General features: G+C 38.4%; 6 protein-coding genes and 1 pseudogene across 11 annotated transcripts; 2 read left to right on the top strand and 5 right to left on the bottom strand.

Moving 5' to 3' along the window:
• The first annotated feature begins 150 nt into the window (after nucleotides 1-150).
• LOC104735998 (ARM REPEAT PROTEIN INTERACTING WITH ABF2) lies at nucleotides 151-5,266 on the top strand. 2 transcript variants are annotated; one of them, XM_010455903.2, is made up of 19 exons: nucleotides 151-659; nucleotides 757-914; nucleotides 1,114-1,286; nucleotides 1,378-1,498; nucleotides 1,570-1,644; nucleotides 1,740-1,834; nucleotides 2,011-2,086; nucleotides 2,302-2,409; nucleotides 2,719-2,847; nucleotides 2,955-3,023; nucleotides 3,102-3,161; nucleotides 3,343-3,466; nucleotides 3,626-3,765; nucleotides 3,849-3,912; nucleotides 3,995-4,074; nucleotides 4,265-4,329; nucleotides 4,444-4,561; nucleotides 4,654-4,778; nucleotides 4,874-5,266. In XM_010455903.2, exons 1-19 carry the CDS (start codon nucleotides 407-409, stop codon nucleotides 4,971-4,973), a joined length of 2,133 nt encoding a protein of 710 aa, XP_010454205.2. In that variant the 5' UTR covers nucleotides 151-406; the 3' UTR covers nucleotides 4,974-5,266. The 2 variants fall into 2 exon arrangements, with proteins under 2 accessions (XP_010454205.2, XP_019090650.2); XM_019235105.2 differs by having other exon boundaries at nucleotides 253-659; nucleotides 754-914.
• A 369-nt stretch (nucleotides 5,267-5,635) lies between these two features.
• Nucleotides 5,636-8,015, top strand: LOC104735997 (RAN GTPase-activating protein 2). The gene is made up of 2 exons (XM_010455902.3): nucleotides 5,636-5,956; nucleotides 6,168-8,015. The coding sequence occupies exon 2, from the start codon at nucleotides 6,176-6,178 to the stop codon at nucleotides 7,838-7,840; it is 1,665 nt and encodes a 554-aa protein (XP_010454204.2). The 5' UTR covers nucleotides 5,636-5,956; nucleotides 6,168-6,175; the 3' UTR covers nucleotides 7,841-8,015.
• LOC109128517 (putative defensin-like protein 23) lies at nucleotides 6,687-8,500 on the bottom strand (annotated as a pseudogene). Its single transcript, XR_015578327.1, has 2 exons — nucleotides 8,440-8,500; nucleotides 6,687-8,301 (listed from the first exon to the last, which is right to left on the bottom strand). The product of XR_015578327.1 is annotated as a putative defensin-like protein 23 (transcript).
• Nucleotides 8,501-8,911: 411 nt separating this feature from the next.
• On the bottom strand, nucleotides 8,912-14,025 carry LOC104735996 (putative ATP-dependent DNA helicase CHR23). The gene is made up of 12 exons (XM_010455901.3): nucleotides 13,634-14,025; nucleotides 13,261-13,417; nucleotides 13,031-13,095; nucleotides 12,738-12,926; nucleotides 12,276-12,425; nucleotides 11,780-12,160; nucleotides 11,435-11,694; nucleotides 11,131-11,346; nucleotides 10,737-10,944; nucleotides 10,497-10,650; nucleotides 9,795-10,400; nucleotides 8,912-9,704 (listed from the first exon to the last, which is right to left on the bottom strand). Exons 1-12 carry the CDS (start codon nucleotides 13,799-13,801, stop codon nucleotides 9,100-9,102), a joined length of 3,159 nt encoding a protein of 1,052 aa, XP_010454203.2. The 5' UTR covers nucleotides 13,802-14,025; the 3' UTR covers nucleotides 8,912-9,099.
• A 166-nt stretch (nucleotides 14,026-14,191) lies between these two features.
• Nucleotides 14,192-16,883, bottom strand: LOC104735995 (uncharacterized). The gene is made up of 11 exons (XM_010455900.3): nucleotides 16,451-16,883; nucleotides 16,307-16,354; nucleotides 16,004-16,174; nucleotides 15,827-15,893; nucleotides 15,574-15,638; nucleotides 15,389-15,461; nucleotides 15,155-15,273; nucleotides 14,988-15,067; nucleotides 14,810-14,879; nucleotides 14,591-14,668; nucleotides 14,192-14,497 (listed from the first exon to the last, which is right to left on the bottom strand). Exons 1-11 carry the CDS (start codon nucleotides 16,805-16,807, stop codon nucleotides 14,432-14,434), a joined length of 1,194 nt encoding a protein of 397 aa, XP_010454202.2. The 5' UTR covers nucleotides 16,808-16,883; the 3' UTR covers nucleotides 14,192-14,431.
• A 1,571-nt stretch (nucleotides 16,884-18,454) lies between these two features.
• LOC104735993 (caffeoylshikimate esterase) lies at nucleotides 18,455-20,158 on the bottom strand. Its single transcript, XM_087481890.1, has one exon. The coding sequence runs from the start codon at nucleotides 19,666-19,668 to the stop codon at nucleotides 18,673-18,675; it is 996 nt and encodes a 331-aa protein (XP_087338016.1). The 5' UTR covers nucleotides 19,669-20,158; the 3' UTR covers nucleotides 18,455-18,672.
• Nucleotides 20,156-24,988, bottom strand: LOC104770287 (protein phosphatase 2C 70-like). Of its 4 annotated transcripts, none has more exons than XR_015578325.1 (14): nucleotides 24,706-24,988; nucleotides 23,647-23,836; nucleotides 23,266-23,466; nucleotides 22,992-23,161; nucleotides 22,748-22,906; nucleotides 22,519-22,662; nucleotides 22,369-22,430; nucleotides 21,789-21,927; nucleotides 21,586-21,680; nucleotides 21,433-21,508; nucleotides 20,989-21,104; nucleotides 20,767-20,899; nucleotides 20,625-20,679; nucleotides 20,156-20,519 (listed from the first exon to the last, which is right to left on the bottom strand). XR_015578325.1 is itself a non-coding variant. In XM_010494681.3 (13 exons), exons 1-13 carry the CDS (start codon nucleotides 24,844-24,846, stop codon nucleotides 20,388-20,390), a joined length of 1,737 nt encoding a protein of 578 aa, XP_010492983.2. In that variant the 5' UTR covers nucleotides 24,847-24,988; the 3' UTR covers nucleotides 20,156-20,387. The 4 variants fall into 4 exon arrangements, 2 of the variants coding, with proteins under 2 accessions (XP_010492983.2, XP_087338015.1); XR_015578326.1 differs by having other exon boundaries at nucleotides 21,433-21,505; XM_010494681.3 differs by lacking the exon at nucleotides 21,433-21,508.
• Between the last annotated feature and the right edge of the window lie 323 nt (nucleotides 24,989-25,311).

Below are 25,311 nucleotides of genomic sequence, written 5' to 3'. Positions count from 1 at the left end.
TTTTCCGATTAAATACACACAAATTAGCAATTGTTCTTTCATTTTTTAATTTTTTAATTTTTTAATTTTTTTAATAGATATGCATAACCATTTCATTCTCCATCTTAATTTTTATTTATTACGTTTCCGTGATTATACTTATTTTTGGACATAAAAACAGACCACGAGACATATCTGTGACTGTGTCTCATCTCAATTTCGAATTTGATTTTTTTTTTTTTAATTTAAATAAATTTATTAAACTAGAAAAAAAGGAAGAAAGGGGTTTTATTTCTGTGTGGAGTGAAGTGACGAAAATGCCCCTGATCTCTTTTGTGCTTGGTGGATTGATTTCAAAACGCTTCTTCTTCTTCTTCTTCTCTGATCTCCTCATCTTCGGATCGTCGTCTTCTCTACTCTGTGAACGATGGAGCAACAACCGGAGAGGCGAGAAGGTTGGAGCTTTCCTGAGCGTAAAGGACAAAAGAGAAAGCTTGAGGAAGGAGCAGCCGCCGTAGAAGATCGAGAGATCTCTGCTGTAACCACCGACGGAGGCCAAGCGCTTGTCAGCGAGGTTGCTGCTCAAGTTTCCGTTCTAAACTCTGCTTTCTCTTGGCAAGAATCCGATCGCGCTGCTGCTAAACGCGCCACTCAAGTCCTTGCCGAGCTCGCCAAAAACGGTGAAAGATCAGCTTCCCGATCTTACTCCTTTTTTTTTTTTTATGCCCGTTTCTTCCTATTTTGTTACATGACTAGTGACCCTGTCATGTTCAGCAGAGGATTTAGTGAACTTGATTGTCGACGGAGGTGCTGTTCCTGCTCTTATGACGCATCTACAAGCGCCGCCGTACAACGGCGGGGACTTGGCTGAGAAGCCGTTCGAACACGAGGTTGAGAAAGGAAGCGCTTTTGCGCTTGGTCTTCTTGCAATTAAGGTTTTTGATCCTCCATTTCTCTCGGCCGTCTCCTTGTATTATGTTAGAAACTTGAAAGCAGTTTCCTTTTATGTTATTGTTACTTCAAATCTTGCTTAAATTTAGGAAACTTTTGGTAATTGAAATTTTTTTTATACACGGACGGGATTGTTATGTATAGTTTGTGTGATCGTGTTTTGGGATTTGACTGCTTTAACAGCCAGAGTATCAGAAACTGATAGTAGACAAAGGTGCCTTACCTCATCTAGTGAATCTGCTGAAGAGAAACAAAGGTGGTTCTAGCTCTCGAGCTGTGAATAGTGTTATCAGAAGAGCCGCTGATGCCATCACTAATCTTGCTCATGAGAACAGCAGTATCAAGACTCGTGTTAGGTCAGCATATTTTTAAGTGAAGTGATTTCCTCCTTTTCGATATTTGTCTTCAGTACAACTATCTTCATAACTTCCAGTTGTTTGGAAACAGGATGGAAGGCGGTATACCACCTCTCGTGGAGTTACTTGAATTTTCTGATTCAAAGGTTCAGCGAGCAGCAGCTGGGGCACTGAGAACCCTTGCATTTAAAAATGATGATAATAAGAACCAGGTAAATATTGCTATCTTACATACAGCTTCTAATTAGATTTGGGCGGAGCATGAAAATTATTTTCTTTGCAGATAGTTGAGTGCAATGCTCTTCCCACGCTCATCCTAATGCTAGGATCAGAGGATGCTGCTATACATTATGAAGCGGTTAGGAATCTTACTATTTATAATCAACTTTTTTGCTACTTATTTATGTACGTGGGATTGACATTGAAATAACCAGTTGATTCATACCTTTTTAGGTTGGAGTTATAGGCAATCTAGTACACTCGTCTCCACACATTAAAAAAGAGGTTCTTGCTGCCGGGGCGTTGCAACCTGTCATTGGTCTTCTTAGGTATGTGGAGACTCACGTTTTTGATGTACATGGTTCAGCATAGAGTTGTTATAGTTCTGACTAGAGCTAAAATTCTGTAATAGCTTCTCTATTTCTGGGGTTTTTTTCTTTTCTTAATATGCTTAGCTGTTTACCCCAAGTTCATTCTTGTGATTTCTTGAGTTTTTCTATTTCAGCTCTTGTTGTCCTGAGAGCCAAAGAGAGGCGGCTTTATTACTTGGGCAGTTTGCCTCTACTGATTCTGATTGTAAGGTACAGTTTCATCCCAGGTTTTCTATCCGCAGCTCTTTTTCCATTCCGCAAAGCCTAAAATCCTTTTCTGTTTGGTTATACGAAATGATACATTGTTTGTTGCTGCTGATTTGTAGAATATACCTTCTCATTTCCCACTAATTGTATAATTTTCCCTGTTTTATTGGTGTCTTTTGTTCATATTTCACTTTATGCTTAAAACTATTACTTTGCAGGTGCACATTGTGCAAAGGGGTGCTGTCCGTCCTTTGATTGAGATGCTGCAGTCACCGGATGTTCAGTTGAAGGAAATGTCGGCCTTCGCACTGGGTAGATTGGCGCAGGTTCTTGTTACAAAACTTTTCGTAGTTCGGTTTGAAAGTTATTTGAGCATTGCAAAATAGTAACTTCGATTAAACATTTGATACCACAACAGCTGTCATTTTGTTGCTTTTGTTTCTTGGTGTTTTTAAATAGTACCTAGTGATCCTGGATAATTTGCCGCTGCCCTGGTTGTCAACTGTTTTCTTATTGTTACTTTTATATTTGTTTGATTTTAAATTTATAGATGCTAAAAAGAGCTGACTTCCATGGTTCTGGAAGATGGGTTTTCTTATTGTGTTTTTAAAACAGTAGCATACTCTTTCTAACAGGATGCCCACAATCAAGCTGGGATTGCCCATAGTGGTGGTTTAGGACCTTTATTGAAGCTTCTTGATTCAAGAAATGGATCATTGCAACACAATGCTGCTTTTGCTCTTTATGGCCTTGCCGATAATGAGGTGTGTTGTATGATACTTATGCTACTTTCTGTATATGTTCTAATAAGTATGCAAAATTTGATGGTAAACGTCAATAAATGGGTTATTGATCCATTTTCTTCCCCTAGGACAATGTGTCGGATTTTATCAGGGTGGGAGGTATCCAGAAGCTACAGGATGGAGAGTTTATTGTTCAAGTATGTATTGCGATGTTACCTTTCCTCTTTGTTTTACTCTTTCCCTGTAAGTGTTTATTATATACCATGATTTTTTAGGCAACCAAAGATTGTGTCTCGAAAACATTAAAGAGATTGGAGGAGAAGATTCATGGAAGAGTAAGTTGAATTACACTCGTCTTTAAATTTGTTTTTTTCCATCTTTGGTGACCAAAAAAATACACAATTGACGATTGGTAGTGAAACTGCTTTATCCTGGTTGAGTTTCTGAAGCTCTGTTGAAGTTAAGCATTTCTTTATTCAGCCTTTAATATACCTGTGCTTTGATTTTCCTTTGTAGGTTCTGAGACATCTGTTGTACCTAATGCACATTTCAGAGAAGTCTATCCAACGACGAGTGGCTCTTGCTCTTGCTCATCTCTGTTCACCCGAGGATCAGAGAACCATATTCATAGATGACAATGGCATGTGACAGTTTTTTATTTTTATTTTAATTTATATGAGCTAATGAGATGCTGTTTTCTGTTTTAGTCTTCTATTTTGTTAAGACTTTTATAGCGTCAACTGTCCAGTTTAGATGTTTTTTTGTGAAAATGTTTTTATATCGAGTTGTCTTTTGACAGGGTTGGAGTTGCTACTCGGTCTTCTTGGTTCCACAAACACTAAGCAGCAACTTGATGGTGCGGCAGCGTTGTACAAATTAGCAAATAAATCGATGGCACTTTCTCCAGTTGATGCTCCTCCTCCTTCTCCAACACAAAGGGTGAGTTTCCTTTTTGCTTTAGTTCTCTAATACGTAAGGAGTGGCAGTCTCAATGCAGTATTCTGTATGTCTTTTTGTGACAGGTTTATCTCGGAGAGCAATATGTAAATAATGCTACGCTCTCTGATGTAACCTTTCTAGTCGAAGGTAATCATATATTAATTCAGAAGTTGCGGAAATCTAGTTAGCTCCAAAGTCCATATGTAAAACAGAAAAAATCATACTGCAGGAAGGACATTCTATGCACACAGAATTTGTTTGCTGGCATCCTCAGATGCATTTCGCGCAATGTTTGATGGTGGTTACAGAGTAAGTGAACTAATTTTTTTGGCTTTTTGATAATGTTCTTGTGGATGAAATGACAAATGTCGTTTACTAGCTATGATGACAATGACCTACGGGTGTATGCTGATCTGCTCTCTATCAAAAGAATACATTTTTCTTGTGTGGAAAGTAGAGCTTAAGTGGGTCATGGTTTGTTTTTCATTTAATACCACAGGAAAAAGACGCTAGAGATATTGAGATTCCAAATATCAAATGGGAGGTGTTTGAGTTAATGATGAGGTATAGTGAACTTCTACAGGCTTTTAATTGACTCATTCGAGATATTGAGGTTTCGAAAAGTCTGTGAGAACTTTTCATATCATTTAATAGACTCACTTGGATTATGTTTTTCAGATTTATATACACGGGATCTGTCGACATAACTACTGAGATATCAAAAGATCTTTTAAGAGCAGCGGATCAATATCTCTTGGATGGCCTGAAACGACTCTGTGAATACACGATTGCTCAGGTGAGCCAGAATTATATTGCAATGGAAAGTGATGTGGTTTGCATAATACCTATTGAAATCTGACACGGTTACTCTTTGTGTACGTATGAAAGGATATAACGTTGGAAAGCATAGGAGTCATGTACGAGCTATCAGAGGCATTCCATGCGATGTCGCTGAGGCAAGCTTGTATCTTGTTCATCCTGGAGCATTTTGATAAACTGAGTTCAAGGCCATGGTAATATAAACAAGATCTCTCTCCCTCTATCTCTCTGTCCCATAAGATTTGTTTATTGCTGTTTGTCTAAAACATAGTCAAATGGGAAAATGCAGGCAGAACGAGCTGGTGCAGCGAACAATACCAGAGATAAGAGAGTACTTTTGTAGGGCTCTAACAAAGTCGACGACAAACCTGCAAAGCTTGAGGTTGTAGAATGTGGAAGAAGAAGACGACGAAAAAGAAGAAGACTGCACTTAACTAGAGGTAAGTAGACAAGGAATATATATATAGAGAGAGAGGAGAGAGCAAGCCGCTGTTAGAGGTCGTCTTTATGGTCCTGTCCTGAGTTTGTTGTTAGTTATTTGCTGTGCTTTTTGGTTCATTTTAAGTCATTGTATTAATCTCTTCTGATCATAATCGGTCTTTGAGAGAAATCGGCACAGTTGTATCCAAAGATAGCATTATGGTAAACTTCCATAACATTCAAATTCAAAATCCTCGCTCCACTGATCCACTGTTCCTCTGTGTTTGGAAGAAACGAGACTTTGGGTAGGTTTGTGACTTGTGTGATGACTGATGATGAGATATATAATTTATATTTGCTTCATCCGTTCATGTCTTTGAGACTCCAAATCTTTAAAACATTAGAGGATGATGATGATGATTTACAATCAAATACAATACATCCCATCCTTTTGATTTCACAAATAGAGAATCAAAGTGGCTGTAAAAAAACTATACATACACAGATTTGATAGTTTCAGACACACAATTTGTATGTAATTTTGTAGCACAGCCAGTCAAATAGATCACATTTTCACATGTAATCATGGTCAATTATATAATATGAGGATGAGTTGTCTTAATGTCAAGTTGATTCCAATTTTATTACGTTATCTTCCACAAAAAAAAAAAAAGTGAATATTTTGGTGGGATTGTTGTAAATTAATTAAATTAAATCGAATTTGGTACATAACATTACTCATACATGAGTCAGTCAGTCACACTATTAGACTTTTTGGTTCAACAACGTGGGTGGGAGGGAGATTTAAAGGGGTAGTAAGCTAAGCTCCGGTGGTTCTATAGAGAGAAACCCTAAAACACAACTCTTCATTCGCAGCCAGCCCAGAGACTCTCTCTCTCTCTCTCTCTCTCAGACCTCCGCAGATTCACAGAATCCTCATCCGTGTTCTTCGGTACGCTTTCCTTTTTTTTTCTCCTCCCGGATCCGATGATATATAAACTGTGTGACTATCACCGATTGTTTCGTTCCTCGTAGTTCTAGTCTGGAGACTGTAATCTCCGATCTTTACGATTTACTGTCCTTTCAGATTTGTGCTGATCATATTTGTCTCAATTTGCTTATTAGATTCAATCTCTCTCGAATTTGTGATTTTTAATTTGCAGTAGTGATAATGGGGGATACACTTGATTCGCGACCTCATGCTTTTTCGATTAAACTATGGCCGCCGAGTTTACCAACAAGGCAATCTCTCATTAAACGTATAACCAACAACCTCTCTTCCAAGACCATTTTTACTGAAAAATACGGTAGCTTAACCACCGACCAAGCTTCCGAGAACGCTAAGAGGATTGAGGATACTGCTTTTACCACTGCTAACCAACAGTTTGAGAGGGAACCTGATGGTGATGGCGGTTCAGCTGTACAGCTTTATGCTAAAGAATGTAGTAAGCTTATCTTGGAAGTTCTCAAGAAAGGTCCTGTTGCTAAGGTTGTTGTCAAAAGAGAATCTGTTTCTGAAGAAGTAGTACCTACTCCTGCTGCTTCTTCTTCTCCCTGTGAAACTTTTTTCGATATCTCTAAAGGTAAACGTGCTTTCATTGAAGCCGAGGAGGCTGAGGAGCTTCTCAAACCGTTGAAGGAGCCTGGTAATGGTTACTTTAAGATATGTTTTAGCAATAGGAGTTTTGGTTTGGGTGCTGCTCGTGTCGCTGAGCCTATCTTGGCGTCTTTGAAAGATCAGCTTAAGGAAGTTGACTTGTCTGACTTTGTTGCTGGACGTCCTGAGGCTGAAGCTCTTCAAGTTATGAATATATTTTCTGACGCGCTGCAAGGTAGTATCTTGTTGTCTCTCAACTTATCAGAGAATGCATTGGGTGAGAAGGGTGTTAGAGCATTTGGGGCGCTGTTAAAATCTCAGAGCTCTTTGGAAGAGCTGTATTTGATGAATGATGGTGTCTCTAAGGAAGCTGCACAAGCGGTCTCCGAGTTGATTCCTTCAACAGAGAATTTGAGGGTCCTTCATTTTCATAATAACATGACGGGTGATGAAGGGGCACTCGCGATTGCAGAGGTTGTTAAGCGTTCGCCACTGCTGGAGAATTTCCGGTGCTCTTCCACAAGAGTTGGCTCAGAAGGGGGAGTCGCCTTGTCAGAAGCACTTGAGCATTGTACTCATATTGGGAAACTTGATCTGCGGGATAATATGTTTGGCACAGAAGCCGGAGTTTCTCTCAGCAAAACTCTTTCAAGCTACAAACACTTGACTGAGCTTTACTTGAGTTATCTAAATCTAGAGGATGAAGGTGCCATAGCCATAGCAAACGCTCTTAAGGAGTCTGTTTCACCTATTGAAGTTCTAGAGATGGCAGGTAATGACATAACTGTTGAAGCGGCTTCGGCCATCGCAGCATGTGTAGCAGCAAAGCAAAATCTGAACAAGTTGAATCTGTCTGAAAATGAGCTGAAAGATGAGGGATGTGTCCAGATTGCAAAGAGTATGGAAGAAGATCATTCGAAATTGCAATACATCGATATGAGCACGAACTTCATAAGAAGAGCTGGAGCACGGGCCTTGGCTCAAGTCGTTGTTAAGAAAGAAGCTTTCAAGCTGTTGAACATTGACGGGAATATCATATCAGAAGAAGGCATTGAAGAAGTTAAAGAGATATTCAAGAAGTCCCCAGAGTTACTTGGACCTTTTGACGAGAACGATCCTGATGGAGAAGAAGATGACGATAATGAGGAAAACGAAGAAGATGAAGAGTACGAAGGTAACGGGAATGGCGAGCTGGAATCGAAGCTGAAGAACCTTGAAGTTAATCAGGAGGATGATTAAGTCTGTAATGTTTGGTTGGTACTTTTCAATGTTTTTGTTTGTTTTGTACCAGGATTACTTTAGCCGGCTGCTACAAGGATGAAATCGTATTGAGACTTTATTTTTGCCGATGGCTTTTTGTTAAAAGAGAGATTGTATCGCTATTATAAAATGGAGTAGCTGTTTGTTTGGTTTAGATACGATTTAAACTGGGCGAACATTGATTTTATATCAGCTTTTCTTGTATATAAAATGTAAATCAAAGACATAATCAGCATATGAGGGAGAGGTGTTTTAACAGTAACAATGGCATTGTTGTTTTCGTCCACCAGAAACACGTTTGCAAATACCGCCTTTCTTATTAGCACATCCATCACGACATCACTTGTCGCATCTCTTTCTGTCATGGTAAGTTTTGCACGCTCCAAATTTCGCATGTGTGTTACAGCACAACGAACTATCGGATCCTTCAACAACAACATCTATAACATGCAAAACAAATTATATTTTTCTTTCACTTCCAACTTTCAAGAACCATCTAAAGATCAAACAAAAGGTTTATATAATCCCTTATTGTATATCCATACCATACGTATCAAAATTTATGGTGAGAGACTAACCAATAGAGAACAAAAGAACAAGTAGCATAGCAAAAGACATGATTTTCATGGTGGTGGTCATCTTCTTGATCCTTTTCTCCGCCCTATGAGTTTAATATTTTTTTTTTCTTTTTGTGTGGAGTATTCTTCTATCTATCTATTTATACCATTTTGCCAAAGTATTATAAATTCAGATTTAAAAAAAATATATCAAATGCTATTTCCTAATTTAAGAGTTATAATGAGTTTTGATATGATTTTTTTTATTTTAGGGAAGTTGTTATAATTTATAGTAAGATATTCCCAAATGATCCATTCTAACGGTTAGTTTTAGATTTCTGTAAGTAAGTAAATCCTCTAAATGTTTTCAAAGATAGTGGATTTTAGATAAGATTTTCAAATCATTAGTTTAGTAACATTGTATTTCAAAAAACATTTTAAAATTCATGATTGAAATAACGTAGGATTTTTTTTTTAAACAAAAAAAAACAAATCACTCAAATTTTTTGATTAAATACTCCCTAAATATACACAAAATCGGTCTACCATTTCATCTTAAGCTCTGAATTCTAGAAATGATCTCTATTTTTGCCAAGGTTTTGAATAAAGAAAAAAAAAACAGAGAAATTAAATCAGAACATGGCTTATATTGCCTTGTAAAAAGAAAACATTCTTCTCAGTTTAGTTTTTACTTCCGATTGACCTTTTCTTCTTATAAGTTTTCCAACTGAATAATGGCTTCTTGTCATTTTCTTCTTCACTCTCTTTCCCACTCTCCTCCTTTCTTTCTTCTTCTTCTTCTTCTTCTTCTTCTTCTTCTTCTACTTTTCCCTCTTCGCTTCCGCTCGACTCTGCCTCTACCTTTGACCCATTACTCATTGGTGTCTTTGTGTCCCTTTTCTTTCGTTTCTTAGAGACTTTTGAAGTATCTTCTTCTTCACTCTCCATCGCTCTCATCCACTGCAACTCGCTTAAAGAATCGCTGTACACTGCTTCTTTTCGTTTCCGTTTACCCGTGACGCTACCAAAATGGTTTTTCGAATCGTTAGCCTTGTCTTCTTGAGTCTCTGTAGTGTAAGCCCACTCAGGAACTTCCTTCTCTTCCATGAGACGTGTATTATAGTTCTCCTTTTTACGTCTTTCCTCGTCCATTTGTTCAAACATCCAAAACTCATCCTCGGTTCGAGCTGCGAGCCGGTTAATCTCTCTTTCACTTGGCACATCTTCCCCCAGTGAGCTCGTTCCTTTGCTCATGATCTCTTCAAGCATCTCTCTCCTGTCTTGCGCTGTCGATGATTCAAAGAGAGAGATTAGCATTTATCAAAAAATCAAGTTTGTGGTTGGTATGGATATGTATGTGTTTTAACGCCTTTTACCAGTAGAGGTTGTGTTGAAGAGCCCTGCTTGTATGACTTTGGCATCAATGCCCATCTTTTGCTTTGCACGCTCCAATATTACTTCTTCAATGGAGCCAATGCTAACCAACACAAACACTCTCACTTCCTTTTTCTGCCCTATCCGATGGGCACGATCCTCTGCCTGCTGGTCCATTTGTGGATTCCAATCACTGTCAAATATAATTATAGTGTCTGCACTTTGTAAGTTCAAACCAAGACCACCAGCACGTGTGCTCAGAAGAAACATGAAGTAGGGAGAGTCCGGTTCGTTGAATTGCTTCAGTAAAACCCCTCTTTGGTCTGTCTTTGTGGTACCGTCGAGTCTGAGGTACATGTAGTCATTGAGTGTCAAGTAAATTTCGAGAAGGTCAATGAGACGAGTCATTTGAGAGAAGAGAAGAATTCTGTGTCCAGCCTTTTTCAGTTTCGGAAGGAGGCGATCAAGTAGCTCGAATTTTCCTGAAGCTCTCACAATCTCCGGCTTCTTCCACATGTTATACTCTCCTCCAACAAATAGGTACGGATGATTACAACACTTTCTTAATTGCATTGTCAGATTCTGCAGACTCTTTGATTTTCCATTCCCTGCAGATAATGATTCCATTAGCAATTAGCAGTTTAACTTTCTGATTTATATTAAGATTTGAGAGAGAGAGAAGAAGTTAAAGCTAAGCTACAAACCTGTTTGAATACCGACCCTGCCTACGTCTGTAACTTGTTTGTAATACAACTTTTGCCAAGCCGACATATCACACTTCAGTATGACTTGTGTCTTTCCAGGAAGGAATTTCTCAACTTCACTCTTTTTCCTTCTCAGTAGAAACGGCCTTATGACCTGAAAGTGACATAACATCAAGTATTTTGCATAGCGAATTTGCTAAAGAAAAAGTTTAAGCAAACATAAGAGCATAATAAACCCACATGATGCAGACGATTAATAATCAACAGCTCCTCTTCATCTGTAAGACTGGCAGTATCACGTTCGGCGAAAGGAGTATTAAACCATTCTTCGAAATTCTGAACCGAGTTAAAGATGTGAGGAAGGAGAAAATTAAGCAGCGACCATAGTTCTTGAAGACTGTTTTGTATGGGCGTCCCAGTTAGTAGAAGTCTGCGCTTAATGCGATAGCTGCATCCAGGAAAAAATAGTGTAAGCAAAATGTATTCAAAGTTACTCTGTGACAGCACGAGATAAAAAATCAGAGTAACAACTAAGAACCAATTAACACCATTCATTTCAGACTTCATCAAGCTATGCGTAAGAAGGTTTTAAGAAACTAGATAGACTTATAAAAAATAAGAGATTCACACATACCCCGTTCCTAGAGTCTTTGCGAGAGCACATTCATGGTTCTTTAGCCGATGTCCTTCATCAACAATCATGTAGTTCCAGTCAATTTTCTTCAAAAATGCTTTATCTCTCATGATAAGATCGTAATGGGTTACCAACACCTGAAATTTTCCTCCTGCTATTGTTGCACGTATTTCACTTCTTCTCTCTTTCGATCCATCGTAAAGAAAAGCGGAAATGCTGTCAAATGGACAAAATGAAGCATATTTCATACAGAACATCCATACATATGCAATTAATGAAGTATGAAAGGTTGTTATGAACATACCTGGGTGCCCATGTTGCAAACTCATTTTCCCAATTTGGTAGCACAGCTTTTGGAGCCACTATTAGATGAGGCCCATGCACATTTTTACTCTCAAGAAGATACGCAATCAGTGCAATTGTTTGGATAGTCTTTCCCAAACCCATTTCATCGGCTAAAATTCCATTATAGTCGTTGTTGTATAAAGAGACCATCCATTGAAGCCCTTCTAATTGGTAAGATCTCAGTTCCCCACCTTGTAGAAGGGATGGCTGCTTCGTCACCTGTTAAAGAAAGCATTGATAGTTGAGTTAAACAAACTTAACCATCCTCCTATTAAATACTAAAAGACAAGACAACCATAATTACCTCCTCTTGTATTGTATGGATAGCCAAGTTATACTGCCTCTCGCCTTCCAGTAAGTCATTAGAATCATCATTATTGTCAGACTCGATGATCTCAATATCTTGGTCAGGAAGCACATCCTCGGGAGCATCAACTTCAGATAAGTCAGATTCTGAGCCTTTCAGTAGTTTGATGCCTTCTGAAATTTTGGCATCTTTCTGACGCTGGACTGCAGCTCCCAAACTAACGAAGATTTTGTTTGTCTCCTCTAGGAAAAGGGTTAGTTTTTCATTCTTACTCTCCTTTGCTAGTTTCATGTATGCCTCTTGATCATCAGATTTAAGCGCCATGATCCGCAGTTTTTCAGCTCGGGTAGCACGTAGCCTTTGTTTTCCATGCCAGCCCTGTTAGATAGACGGCATAAATCCTTTTTGTAGTATAATTACAATATAACCAGGGTCCTGGGTTTTATGGCAAGAAAAGTGAACAATGATAGACATAATGCCAGGAATATCATACCTGGACAAAATCATTTCTTTGCTTACACCGTCTCTGAGACGCCTGAATTTGCAACTGGAATTCACGGACAGCGTTGAGTACTTCTGCAAAGAATTTCCTCTGTGTCGTTTCAATCAGATTCTTCTCCTCTTCTTCTAACCGTAATAACCTCTGAGCAAAGAGTTTGAACGCATCAGCAAGAAGTTAAATAAATCATAAAATAGTATCATCATATATCCCAACTACAACTTTTGTACAGGTTTCAGACAGTTGTACAAAATTCGTCTCTAAACAACAACAAGAACCTAGTACAGATATATCCACAACTCTTAGTCTAGTTTTTCTTCTAAAAGGTACTGGTTCCTATCATATCAATTCTCAAAACGTTATCAGTTTCCATTCGAAGAACCAATTCATCATTATAGGTAAAACTATAAAATCTGAGAGGAAGCAATTTTTCGTTAGATTAGAAAGCAAAATGACCTCGGCATCACGCTTGTTTCTGAACTGATCATCAGCTTCCATAACAAAAGGATCACCAACCCCATACATTCGGCGAGGCAACCGCATCATGCCCCAGTCATATAGTTGTCTTTCAGGATGTACACAATTCAAACGCAGCAAGTATTCCGCGCTCACCTCACCCCGAACCTTGCACTGTAGTTCTTGTAACTGCCACACACAAACGAGACACAGCGTCAGTGTTAAAGTAAAACCATATTTCAAAACACTGTCACATAATAGAAAAAGAATCCCTCTACTTGCACACATAATACCTTAAGTCCATAAAGATCAAGTAAGCATTTATTCTGCAAATCTTCACCTCTATTTGAAGGTAATCCTGATTCAAACCACAAGAATGAGAGTGAGCATTCCTCTCACAGGATAATTGGTTCCATAGGCTTTTTTACAGAAACCTAATAGACAATAAAAATTACAAGCAGGAGAAATCTAGACAAATAGTTTTGCAACAAACTAGAAACAGTAAAAATCAGCAATCACCTACCTTCAAGTTCAGATAATCGGTTATGGATACGACTCTTATACCGAGTTTCCTTTAATTCGTCCAGCCGAGAGCCTGATTCACAGTTTTGTCGCTGCTTCAAAAGTGCATCTTCGAACTCACTCATCAAATCACCTCCACTGGAAGTACTACAATTGCCCTGCAAACACCAATTAGAGAAGTAAACAAGCCGAAGAAGCATAGAACCAGTTAATTCGATCCACAACCTCATAAACCAATTCATAAAAATCTCCAAATCCATATACGAAATTCGAATTGCTTAGAACCAGAAAACTCGATTCACAAAACACACAACAAAATCGACGAATCCGAGCAAGGAAGACAAAGGAAATCGAATGAACAAAAGAGAGCTTACAGAAAGAGGCGGAGGAGAGGGATCGGAGACAGAGCCATGATGGATGGAAGAAACAGAATGGTAAAGGTGAGAAGGCAAGAGAAGGTCGCGAGAAAGGTAGTTGAGAGCAGAGATCAGAGATTTGGTCTTCTCTACGGGATCTTCCTGCTGCTGTAGGTGCTTCACCATGGCGGGAACTCTCTTCTCTTCTCTCTGATTCGATTTCAATTTGTCAAATTAAGATTAGTTTTTAAATTTTTCTGTTTGACGTTCCGTTTTTTTTTTTTTTTTTTTTTTTTTTTTTTCGGAGTTTGCCTTCTTCGAATTTTCTTTCTCTCGCTCTGGTGTCCTGAGAGAACCCCCAAAAGAATAAACGAGACGGAGATAAACTAAACCACCAGTCGCTCACGCGCACCGGTCTATTAGGGTCTAATTTTGTCGGTTTTACATAATTACCCTTCTTTTTTTTTTGGGGCCGGCTCTTAAGCCTTTGCGGCCCAATTTATTGTAAATTTATGGCCCATTTTGCGTTTCTTTGTTTTCTCTTTTTTCACACAATAGGACTAACAAAATCTTTAATTTGGTGATACATAAATTAATGTATTAAGACTTTAAATTTCAGTGTACAGAGAGATGAGATGACTACATTTCGTCTGCCAATGTTGGAGGAAATTTTAAAAGGCCCCAAAATTGGGATATAGTACAAGAATATAAACTTGGTCCAACTTCTAAAACAATTACAGTACATCACTCTTCTTCAAAGAAGAAAACCTCAAATCTATGAGAAGAATCATAGCTTCTTTGAATCTTTCATCAAGCTTAAAGTCTTGTCACTGCCCTGTTGATGGGTTCTTGGAAGTATTGAAGTGATATAAACATCGCCTCCTGCAAAATTTATCGCACAATGTCCTCAGCTCTAGACCCATTGTCACGTAACAGGAATAAAAACAAAACTCATAACAAAAGATCTGACAATACCTCTGCTCTGATGGTTCTGCTTCCTTGACGTGGACAAGTATTCAAGTATATATCAAAAACCTCTCGAACGTTTTTCCCCTGTAAAAGTGAAGTCTTTCTCTTATAAGTGTCCATATCAAAACACATAGTACAGAAAGAAAAAAAACTGCCTAAGACCATTGAGAACTTCTATAAATCTCTGTGAGAGGCTGAGAGCTAAAGAGCTGAATTAGAGGTTACCTTATACTGATTGTCATCTTCAATACTTTCTTCAAGCCCAGCAAGTCCACCAAATGCAATCAATAAGTGCCTATGATGTCATGCCACAACCATCTAAGTCAGTCCCTATAAATTTAAGCTGCTAATAATGTGTTTAGACACAAAACTTATATCATGTTAAGGGTAAATGAAAAATCACCTAAACGTTGGTATTTTCAGCTCTGATGAACTAATTACCACGCCGTGCTCCGAGGTACCAATCAAATAATCGTATCCACCCTGTTTTTGGTATTTAGGAAATAAGGTTATGCAGGAAATATGATCTAATTCTTAGAAGGATGACGAGCAAAGTATCATTATTAGTACCTGGAAAGGGCATTCCTTGAACACTGAACTTAATTGTGATGCATATCGTACTTTGTATCCCCAATACATTCCTGCTTCTTCCCTTGGCTTAGAGGGCGGAACAATCTGGCGTACCAAATCTAGATGAACCGAATTAAAAAAATCATTAGCTTAAAACAATCTATCAAAATCAGAATTTAAAGATAGGAGACAGATGAATATGATAACTTGGAAGAAAATAGAGATTGTAAGTACCTAAATCGGGGTTGGTTCCCATGGCTACTGTAACTCTTATTCCTGGACTAAGCACTTGATCAACAACAACACTCTACATAAAGAGCATCGAATAAAGGTCAATCCATACCAAAAAAAATTGTAAATAAAGGGTAACAAAAATACTTGACTGAGAGATATCCCAACTTGAGAGGAACTAACAATACCTTGCTTAAACCCACATCAACCATTGTACCCTCAGAGTTTGGAGCCTTTTCATTCAGCGTCACGCCTATAAGGTTATCGTATCCAAAACAAAAGTTAAACACAACTCTAACTACAATATAGCAGATTTGTCTACAACAAAGAAAGGTGATAGCTTGATTCATATTTCTCCACACCAGTTTCATGTAAGATATTTTGTATTTCATATGGTATCACTAAAGATGTAATCTGCAATCTACGAAACTTTGGTATTACCTTCACGGTATTGTTCCCACTCGTGCTTACGCAAATGGTGAGGAGCATCAAGAGGTGGCAACATACCCTATTACATAGATCAAACAAAACAAACAAAAACTGGTCAGTCAGAAGACACTAGAAAAGAAACATTGAACACAAAAGTGAAAAGATTGAAGAAGAAAAAAAAGTACACACCACATATCTAAGATCATTTTGCTTAGGGAAGAGAGATTTCCTCAAATATTGTGGTGTCTCTAGATACTTCAAGATACGAACAAGAAAGGAAGCACCACTTTCATTGCTATCAGAAGGATTCGTAGCAGCAGCTTCGATTTCTGAGCTGCTCTTATTGTCAAACACTACGATCTGATTTCAAAACATTAAAAAAGCTGTCGAATTTAGCACACAATCTTGTTGTCCCATATAAGTAGTTTTGATGCAACAGCAACAAACATTGAGAGCTCTGTGGATTGAAAGAAGAGAGAATGATTAACATACCTCGTCGATTCGGAAAATTGTGGCTGCACGAGCTATTTGGCCGGCGAGCTGAGAAATGTTTAAGAGTTTTTAAAATTGCTAATAGAATTGAAAGAGAAGAGTTGAAATATCCGGTAAGGGCACGAAGGGGGGGAGAGAGATTACGCGTGTGGCGAGCTCGAGTGATTGAGTGTTGTGGATGATTGAACCAGCTATGGCTATGCTTACAGTGGCTCTGCCTTCTTCTACATTACCCTTTTCCTCTTCTTGTGTTTTCGATTGCTCCGACACAAGCTCCGGCTCTTCCTCTTGGCTTTTCTTCTTCTTCTTCTTCTCCTTCTTCGTGTCTCCGTCGAGGCTCACCTTTTGCTCCGGTTCTGTCTCCGTATCTTCATGGCTTCTCTTCTTCTTCTTCTTCTTCTTCACCTTCTTATTACAATCTCCGTCAATCCTGGTCGTAAGCTCTGGTTCCGGTTCCAACTCAGGAACGTCGTCTTGACTTCTCTTGTTCTTCTTTCCCATTTCTGCCGCCGGCGAATGCTGCAGCCGCGGCGAGTTTCGCAGGGTTTATGTGGTTTTGGGTTCTTACTGGACTCTTGGGCCTCTATTACCTTAATCGGTTGGCCTATTTAACCGGCCTATCAACTTGAACGTGAAAATTTACAATTTACAAACCGTGAAAATTTACAGTTTATTTTACGTTTCTTCTAAATAAACGAGAGTACGTCAGAATAAACCATTTTTTCGGTCAGCATTTATACCCCAAACGAAGTAATTAATCCCAGATGGTTATTGCCCTGACAATGTTGGGGGCTTGATCATATACCTTCTTTGCTTCATCAAAGAGGTGAAGCTTAGTATATAAGCTTCGACACTAAGCAGTCTAACCATAAACAAGACCGCTGAGTAGTCTGAACCCGCTTGTATACAACTTCTAGAAGAGGCAATGACTTTTTGCCACTGTGATGCACTCCTGGCATCAGCGCACATTTGATAGTAGATTTTCATTTCTTCTAGTTGTTGTAATTGTTGCTCAATCTCAGCATCTCGGTTTAATGACAAAATCCGTCCGAGTTTACGATTTACGTAGGGAAAACCCCAAAAAATATTGGAAGTATAATATCCATATTAATAAATACCGTCCAAGTTGAATACCTAAAAAATTAAATGTTATTCTGTATTACAAATTTACAATAGATGTCTTAGCGTTTTTACACAAATTAAAAAAAACAACATTTAATATTTACCTATAAGTGCATTATTATTTATAATAATATACTTTTATAATTATTAACTAATAAATTTATTTAACTTTTAAATTTTCATTTAATGATTTTAAAAATTTGCAATTTCTTGATGTTGACGAGGAAGAAACAAAAAGGAAAATCACCCAGTTAATATGATACGACAAAATAAAAACAAATGACAAACATCTAATAGTAATTTAGTGACTCAGTAAGTCAACTGTGGTGCAGAGGATCAAGGCGGTTTGGCATTTTTCCCTCTCGTCAACAACAAATCCACTTTGCGATTCTCTACTGTAAACTTTTTTTTCTACTTCTTCTCCACAGCATGAAGATCGCTCTCTCCAAAAGCCAACACTTTGTTCTTAAATTCAGCTGCACGGAAGGATTATAAGCCCAGATTCACGTCATATATAGAGAAGGAGAATGAGATAGATAAATTAAATTATGTTTTTAAAGGTTTTTTTTATTTGGCAAAATGTAATATGATTTGAGTTAAAGAAATAAAATAATAATAAAATGTAATATTAATAATAATTATTTTATCCAAATAAAATTAAAACGAAAATTAATTTCATGTCATTTATATATTAATAATTAATATAAATGGATAAGGATAAAATATTTTGATGAAAATGACAACATTTAATTTTTTAAATATTAAATTGCACATTTTGATTAATGTAGATATTATTCTTTCAACAAAAAGACCAGATATTAAACTTTTAGATAAAAAATAAATGATATATTTTTTGGTTTTATCCCCAATTTACGTATTTTACCCTTTTTCTAAACAAGAATACGTCTGGATAAACCAATTTTTTGGTGTGCATTTATGATTTAAGCATTTATAGCAGATGGTTGTTGAGTTGACGATTAACTGTACTTTTTAGACAGTCATACTCATACAAGAGAATATTAACAATTTAGTTTCAAATATTTTTGTACTTTTTTTTTGTATTTTTTTTCTGTCACAATCTTTGATATTTTCTAAAATTTATTGATAACCAAAGATATATTGGTTTAACTGTAAACCATGTGATACGAAACAGCGAACCATAATAAATACTCGCTTGCCAGATGGCACAGCCCTATTGGCTTGACAACAACAACACCCAAGGGAGTAAAAAGGACTCTCTAAGCTCAGCCGTCAACGGCGGCGCGTGCCTTCCTCTCAGCGGCGCTTTCCGCTCGTGTCTTGAGCCAACTCAGCATGTCACCGTAAACCAGATCGACCTTCTCCTCCGATTCCCCAATCATCTGATGCCACAGCTCAGGGTAGATCTTGATCGTCTTATCCTCGCTAATCGCTCTCCGATGAAGCTCCTCGACGCACGCCACGTCGCAGACAACGTCGCCTCCTCCGTGCACGATCAGAAACGGGACCTCTACCTCCTCAAACCTCTCCTGCAGATCCTTACAGACACGGATCAGCTCGTAAGCAGTGGCGGCGCGTGGTTTCGCCACCGTCCTCCTAGGGCTAGCCATCGCAAGCTTCCTCTTCCATGGCTCCTTGAAAGAAACCTCAGGGATGGAACCGCGCGTGGGGACAACGCGCCAAGTAGGGATGAGATTGGCGACGACGAAGAGCAAATGCTCCAACGGCCACGGCGGTTTGAATTTATCGCTGATCCCGCACATAGCTCCGTTAAGGATAAGTCCATCCCAAACACCTCTCTGACGGAGCGAGATGTAGAGAGCAATCGCGCCGCCTAAGGACTCGGAGTAGAGAAAACACGGCAGATCTGACGGAGTCTGACGGCTACGGAAGTCATCGAAGAAGGAGATACAGTCGTCGACGACGGGATTGAGGTCAGGGATATGAGCGATGAGTCCATCTGAGAATCCATGCCCTTGGTGATCAATCGCGCAGGTGATGAAACCGGATTTAGCGAAAAGGATTGATGTGAGCTGAAGGAACCAGCTGGACTCGCCGGTGAAGCCGTGAACGACGGCGATGATACCGATTGGTTTAGTTGGAGGGAGTGGAGACCACCATTGAGTGAAGAGTTTGAGACCACGTGGGTTGTTGATGAAGGCTGAGGAGTGGCTAACTGAATGTTTCGCGTAGAACTCGTCGGCGGTGAGAGATCCGAAGGGACTGTGTTCGTTGGCGTCGGAGATTGGATGCAGACCCATTTTTTTGTTATTTTCCCCAAAATCTTGTGGGTGGGTGAGGGGAAGAAGATGATGTGTGTGTGTGTGGGGTTTGGGTTAACCGTTGAGGGGATTATAATGACGTTTCATAAATGAGGAGGCTGGGTTCTGGTGTTGTAGGGACACATGCTTTTAGTGTGGACGCGCGAACTACTCCTTATTCTAGGCTCTCGCTTCGTTTCTTCTTTCAATTTCAAATCTCCGATTTAGGTAGTGTAATAAGACTTTTACAGTAATGAATCACAAAGTATCTGTAATTGTAGACTATACGTTTTTACTATTTGGTTTTATCCCATATCCGTCAGTCAAACATAACTTGTAATCAATATAGATTGTGTAATTATGGGCAGACGCGTAGAGAACAGTGTCTGTGTTTGTAACTTTTTTTTCCAATATGATGTGGTGGTGAAACGGTCATAAACTACTAGACTTTGTATAGTTTGTACATAAATCAAAATGAGAAAATTAGTTAGAAGAATTTTTTTTTAATATTTATATTATTAATATTATATAAGCAAGAGATGAAACCAACATCGCTCGCTCAGACCCCCCACCCTAAAAAGCTCTCTCTCTGCAACTGAGGTTTTTTCTTTCTCTCTCTCATATACCCTAGGGATACACTAGCACATATAAATCAAAAGATTGTACGCAAATTAACGACACTTCCCAAATACATTAAAATGGTTTTTTTTTTCCTAACATTACAGGGAAGTATCGAAACCTAAGTAAATGATGGAGGTGTTGTCCTTTGTACGCATCGCTCTGGCTTCATTCAGCAGACCGTTTGCTATCTTCTCTCCAATATTCTCTGTCCCGCTCTCTTTCTCTCTCATCTGGTACATTTGTTTTTAACACATAAACACTACATTAGATCCAGGTTCTAACACATACTACTAGCAAATATTTGTCTTTGATGATTCAGAAAAAAAACTGTTTACCTGAAGTACGAGCTGCACAGCTTTCTTCGGACTTACCACATCCCATAACCCATCACTACAGAATTGTTTGTTTTTCGGTTATTAGAATAAGCAAAAAAAGAATGAGAACAAGGGACAAGCTTATGACGTTTGTGTATTTTACCTAGCCAATAGAGCAAACACATCTTTGCTAGATTTATCAATACGCACAGGCTGGCTTATATATGGCACTGCACTGAAACGGCTGTCTTGCTGTTTTGGAAATTTGTCTCCAAGCATCCTTGCAAGGTTTATACCTGAACAAAAAATTATCAAATCAGACTTGGTGATTTTGTTACATTGAAGATGAAATCACCAGAGCGTGTTTAATTCATGGAGCTAGTACCGAAGATCCGAGACTCTTCATCTCTCAATGACAGCCCTGCCTCTTGGAATCGTTTTCTCTCGGACAAGCTAATCACTCGATGATCTTCAGTCATTTGTATATAATTCCCATCAAGACTGCCAAATGCAAAACAAATCTTAATCAATTTAAAAACTCGAAGTTACTATTATTATGCCCGAGACCATTTATTCATGACAGCAAAACACCTATCTGAAATTGCGATTATTAAGATCAGTATTAAACAAAATGTAGGGATAATCACTCTTTCTATTTCCGCAAAGCAAAACAATGATATTTAAATATGCTTCTCTTATTCAACAAAATTCTACTGTGATGTGAAACAATGGAAAGCATAAATCTCATCTATTAGTGTCTATTTACTCTATCATAAACCCTAGATTATAAATAATCTACTGTTTCCAAAACAAGACCACACTCACTCACGCTTTAACACGCAAGATCCTTGTTTTCTAATCTGAGTAATCAAGTCCCCTCCCTCTTTCTACACCAAGAAATGCTGCTACAAGTTTATACTCAGGTTAATGCAACCTTTACAACTAAGAATCTTAAGATAGCAATATAATAATTTTAACGTACTGGATAACACATGCTGAATCCCCAAGATTGGCACATTGTGCGAAGAAATCTCCTACATCGTCTTTCCACACCAAGAGAACGGTAGCTGTACAACCCTGCATCGATCGACTAGTTCATTAAGTATGAAGCAATGAAAATGGTCCAGCTAAGTCATCAACATATGCAATCAAAGGAAAAGTAAAGAAAAGGATAAACTGCAGAACCTCATATTGGTAATCATCCATGCGAGCTTCTGTGTTAGCAAGCACGTCCCTAAGGACGTCAGAAGCATCCCGTTGTGATAACACTTTCTCCTTCCTCAGCGCGTCTGATAAAATATTCGCCAGAATCTCAGGAATAATTCTGGAGAACAAGTTTAATTAGCTTAAATATTCACGTATATAATTGATGTTGTTAGAGGCAAAAGTTCAAATTAAAGATGCTCCAGTTGTTAGTGAAAGGCTCCTGACATATAATAATTAGCCCAAAACAAAAATGAACAGAACAAATTTCAACAACGATATTTTTCCGGCTGCAACCACGCCTGCCATAAATGTGACGCAGTTGCATGGCTAATCACATGCAGCTGAAATTTTCAATGCCATCAAAATTTGATTATTTAATGAAGCAAAATCAGTAGATAAACTCAGAAAAGCGGAATTTCAAACATAACCAACCACAGCCTTTTTAGGTTAGGATATCTTTGGTAGGTTAAGCATTAAAAATCAACCCATAATAAGAAATATCAAGAAGGATTTAAGAAAAGAGATAGTAAATAGCGGAAATTCTGATCAAATGACTCACTTGATTGCGGTTTGAGCAGCCTCTGCTCCCCCATGTCCATCACAAACACAAAACAGCCCAAACTGAAACCGTATATACAATTAAAATTATGTTAGCAGAAGCAGTAAAGTCCATCAAACAAAGAACTCAAAATCACAAATTAAGGTTGACCTTATTTGCCCCTGGAAGCGGCCACTTGTAATGAAAGACATCTTCCATTGGAAGTTTCCTGCCTCCTCGACGTGTGGCCATGGGATCTGAGGCCACACCAATTTGGAAGGGTATCTGAAACTCATTCTGAGACGAGATACGGACCTTCCAAAGATAAAAAAAATTGCATGAAAACCAATAAGGAAAACAAAGAATCAGCACGCAACTTTAACCACTCAAATCGACTTACATAGACCTTTGTAGTAGTTCCCAAAGTTATTATATCTTCACTTGCAAGCTCGACAGGGTTACCCCACTTCCGGCTGCCTAAATCATGATGACTTACTGACCGAGAGTTTACGAGAGTTCCATTTAGGCTACCCATATCTACCAGCTCCCATTTCAATTTCTGAAATCAAAGCCAGGCAGGTGTGGCGCACAGTGTAAGAAGTGACATGGAAAAGTCGAAAAAGTTAAACTACATAGCTCCTTACAGTAGAGTTCCATGTTATTTGTGCATGTTTCCCTGAAACTTCTGAGTCCTTCAATACCAAATCAGCTGGAGAAACCCTTCCAAGTTTCACTGGCGAGGTACTTGTGGAGTTCACAGCATGTTGAAGCCCAATGGCAGGACCCGCAATGACCTCCAGGGACATCCAACTTCCTGCACTTCTAACAGAAAATATGATATATGTCTTCACGACTAATTGAAGAGATGGAATGCAGTTGCATTACACACCCTAGGAAATTAAAAGAAGAAGAAATTACTTTGATCTTTGACGAAACTAGGAGAAAGATCAGTACGTCTATCCTTTTCCAGATCATGTTGCAGATTTTGACTTCTGTTATCCTGCCAGTCATACGTTTGCACTTCTGCCAAAGTACCTTTCTCATCTGGATGTTTTAGCGTTTGGCCCACCAAAGCATTTTCAGAAGGTTCAGAAATTACTTCTAGAACAAAGCTTTCACCTACATAATATAGAGCAGATCAATAAGGTGAAGAACGAGTGATGCATAGAGTTCATAAGGCAAAGAGGGTGTTTCTGAAAACAAAACAACTGTATCATTTCCATCAATCAAATGATGTAGATTCAATCCAAATATCTTCACCAGAGCTGGATAGAAGTGGAGGAAAGAGGAAAGACTAACCTTGGGTGAAATGGGGAGATGAAGAAGGAAGCCTTTGTTTGTAAACACGTCCCTCGGTCAGAGATGAATGCAAAAGCCCTTCATTTTGATAGCAAGCTCCCTCTAAATCATATTCCCTTGTAACCTCACTGGTTTGGCCTTGGATCAAATTCCCATCATCAGATATAAGGGGTCTCTGCAAATCCCCCAACTGCAGAGAATGGCCGTGAAAGTATTAGGGCAATGACTGAAGTAAAAAACAAAACAAAAAGTAGCCTAAACAGGATGTTCTATAGCCAACACAAAGAGAAACTCAATTCAGCAGAGAAAAATATTTCCCTGTATGACAAAAGTAATAATGATATGCCAGATTTAGTTCTCCTTATACAATTGAAGTATGCTAACCAAGTAATGCAGAAATTAGATATAAATGAATCACCTGTTACGTTAGTAAGGCTCAAACTAGAGTAGAATTCAGCAGAATTGGAAACCGAGAGAAGTCAGAGATGAATCAGACGTAGCTAAAGACGAAGAAGAAGACGAAGAAAACATATAGCACAAAAGTACATCGAGTTGCTCATTAGACTTTTTAAAACAAAACAGTTTTTTTTTCTTTTTTTGTGCAAATCGAGTAGGCAGAGAAAAAAGTAGATACACTCATTATAAACGCAAAGACAAAATCTATTAAACCGTGAGCTACACATCTGCCAACACAGTGAAAACTCAAAAATAAACACAATCTCATTTCCAAAAAAGTCAAAATCAGATTCTTCAGAAACCAAAACACATTCTCACCGCCCGGCGTCGTCGACCACACACAATCAATCACATAAAGATCCCCAAAACAATCGATTAAACCAAAAAAAAAAAAAAAAAAAAAAACACTCGCGAAAAGGAATCATGATCCAGCGACGTAACACTTGTCACTAATGATCAAAAGCGTTATCAATTCGCAAAGATCAGCCACACACCGCAATCAAAAAAATCAAATCGAACGAGGCCTCGGAACAAAGACTCTCAGGGGATTCGAATAGAGAGAATGAGAAAGAGTGTGGGGCGGGGGGAGGAGGAGGAAGATACCTTGAAGGTAGAAGAGAAACGGGAGGATCGGAAACGAGAAAGGTAGCGCCATGGCTTGCAGGCGAAAAGGATGATGAGGGAGATGAGAAGCAACATAAGAACCATGAATAACCCAATAATGTTCATCTCTAACATCGCCATCGTCTTCGCTCTCTCCACCCCTTCCTCTCCCTTCTCCTTCCAGATTGGTTCCCGAGAACCTCGCTTTGAATTTTTCTTACCCCTTCTTCTTTTCTAAAAATTTTCCCCTTTTTTTTTTTTTTTTTTTTTTGCCTTATTTGTTATTTTCACTGTCTCTCTACTATTTTTATAACAGTAGAGAGGAGAGTAACATTATCCTACGTGGACGCGTTACGATTGGTTAATACTTGGATTAGACTACGAGAAAATCACCTTATACGCCTTACGATTGGTTAGTGGTTGGATTAAGCTTAGATCAAATCATCTTATACGCGTTACTATTGGTTAATGGTTGGATTAACCAATTCTGCTTAGCCATAATTTATTATTTATTTATTTTTATTTATCATTTCTAGATGGATTATTTTACATTGTAAGAAAAAGTACTTGGTATAGTTTCGTGTACTGGACAGTAAGAATTCTATT

The sequence above is a fragment of the Camelina sativa genome, chromosome 13 (genome assembly GCF_030686135.1).
Source record: "Camelina sativa cultivar CO46 ecotype springtype chromosome 13, ASM3068613v1".
In the NCBI taxonomy this organism is placed as follows: domain Eukaryota; kingdom Viridiplantae; phylum Streptophyta; class Magnoliopsida; order Brassicales; family Brassicaceae; genus Camelina; species Camelina sativa.
Note: the sequence above shows the minus strand (reverse complement) of the source record. Positions and strands in the feature narration are given on the sequence as shown.

Excerpts from the sequence above, each read along its gene's own strand:
- LOC104735998 (XM_019235105.2), top strand. The coding sequence starts at position 407 with ATGGAGCAACAACCGGAGAGGCGAGAAGGTTGGAGCTTTCCTGAGCGT. Across the intron at positions 2,087-2,301 it reads CTACTGATTCTGATTGTAAG|GTGCACATTGTGCAAAGGGG; the intron begins GTACAGTTTCAT and ends ATTACTTTGCAG. Across the intron at positions 4,330-4,443 it reads GTGTTTGAGTTAATGATGAG|ATTTATATACACGGGATCTG; the intron begins GTATAGTGAACT and ends TATGTTTTTCAG.
- LOC104735997 (XM_010455902.3), top strand. The coding sequence starts at position 6,176 with ATGGGGGATACACTTGATTCGCGACCTCATGCTTTTTCGATTAAACTA.
- LOC104735996 (XM_010455901.3), bottom strand. The coding sequence starts at position 13,801 with ATGGTGAAGCACCTACAGCAGCAGGAAGATCCCGTAGAGAAGACCAAA. Across the intron at positions 12,161-12,275 it reads AAAGAAATGATTTTGTCCAG|GGCTGGCATGGAAAACAAAG; the intron begins GTATGATATTCC and ends TCTATCTAACAG. Across the intron at positions 10,401-10,496 it reads CAGGGTCGGTATTCAAACAG|GGAATGGAAAATCAAAGAGT; the intron begins GTTTGTAGCTTA and ends CATTATCTGCAG.
- LOC104735995 (XM_010455900.3), bottom strand. The coding sequence starts at position 16,807 with ATGGGAAAGAAGAACAAGAGAAGTCAAGACGACGTTCCTGAGTTGGAA. Across the intron at positions 14,880-14,987 it reads CTGAAAATACCAACGTTTAG|GCACTTATTGATTGCATTTG; the intron begins GTGATTTTTCAT and ends ATGACATCATAG. Across the intron at positions 14,498-14,590 it reads GCAGAACCATCAGAGCAGAG|GAGGCGATGTTTATATCACT; the intron begins GTATTGTCAGAT and ends TAAATTTTGCAG.
- LOC104735993 (XM_087481890.1), bottom strand. The coding sequence starts at position 19,668 with ATGGGTCTGCATCCAATCTCCGACGCCAACGAACACAGTCCCTTCGGA.
- LOC104770287 (XM_010494681.3), bottom strand. The coding sequence starts at position 24,846 with ATGGCGATGTTAGAGATGAACATTATTGGGTTATTCATGGTTCTTATG. Across the intron at positions 23,467-23,646 it reads ATCTCCCCATTTCACCCAAG|GTGAAAGCTTTGTTCTAGAA; the intron begins GTTAGTCTTTCC and ends TATATTATGTAG. Across the intron at positions 20,520-20,624 it reads CTGTGCAGCTCGTACTTCAG|ATGAGAGAGAAAGAGAGCGG; the intron begins GTAAACAGTTTT and ends CAAATGTACCAG.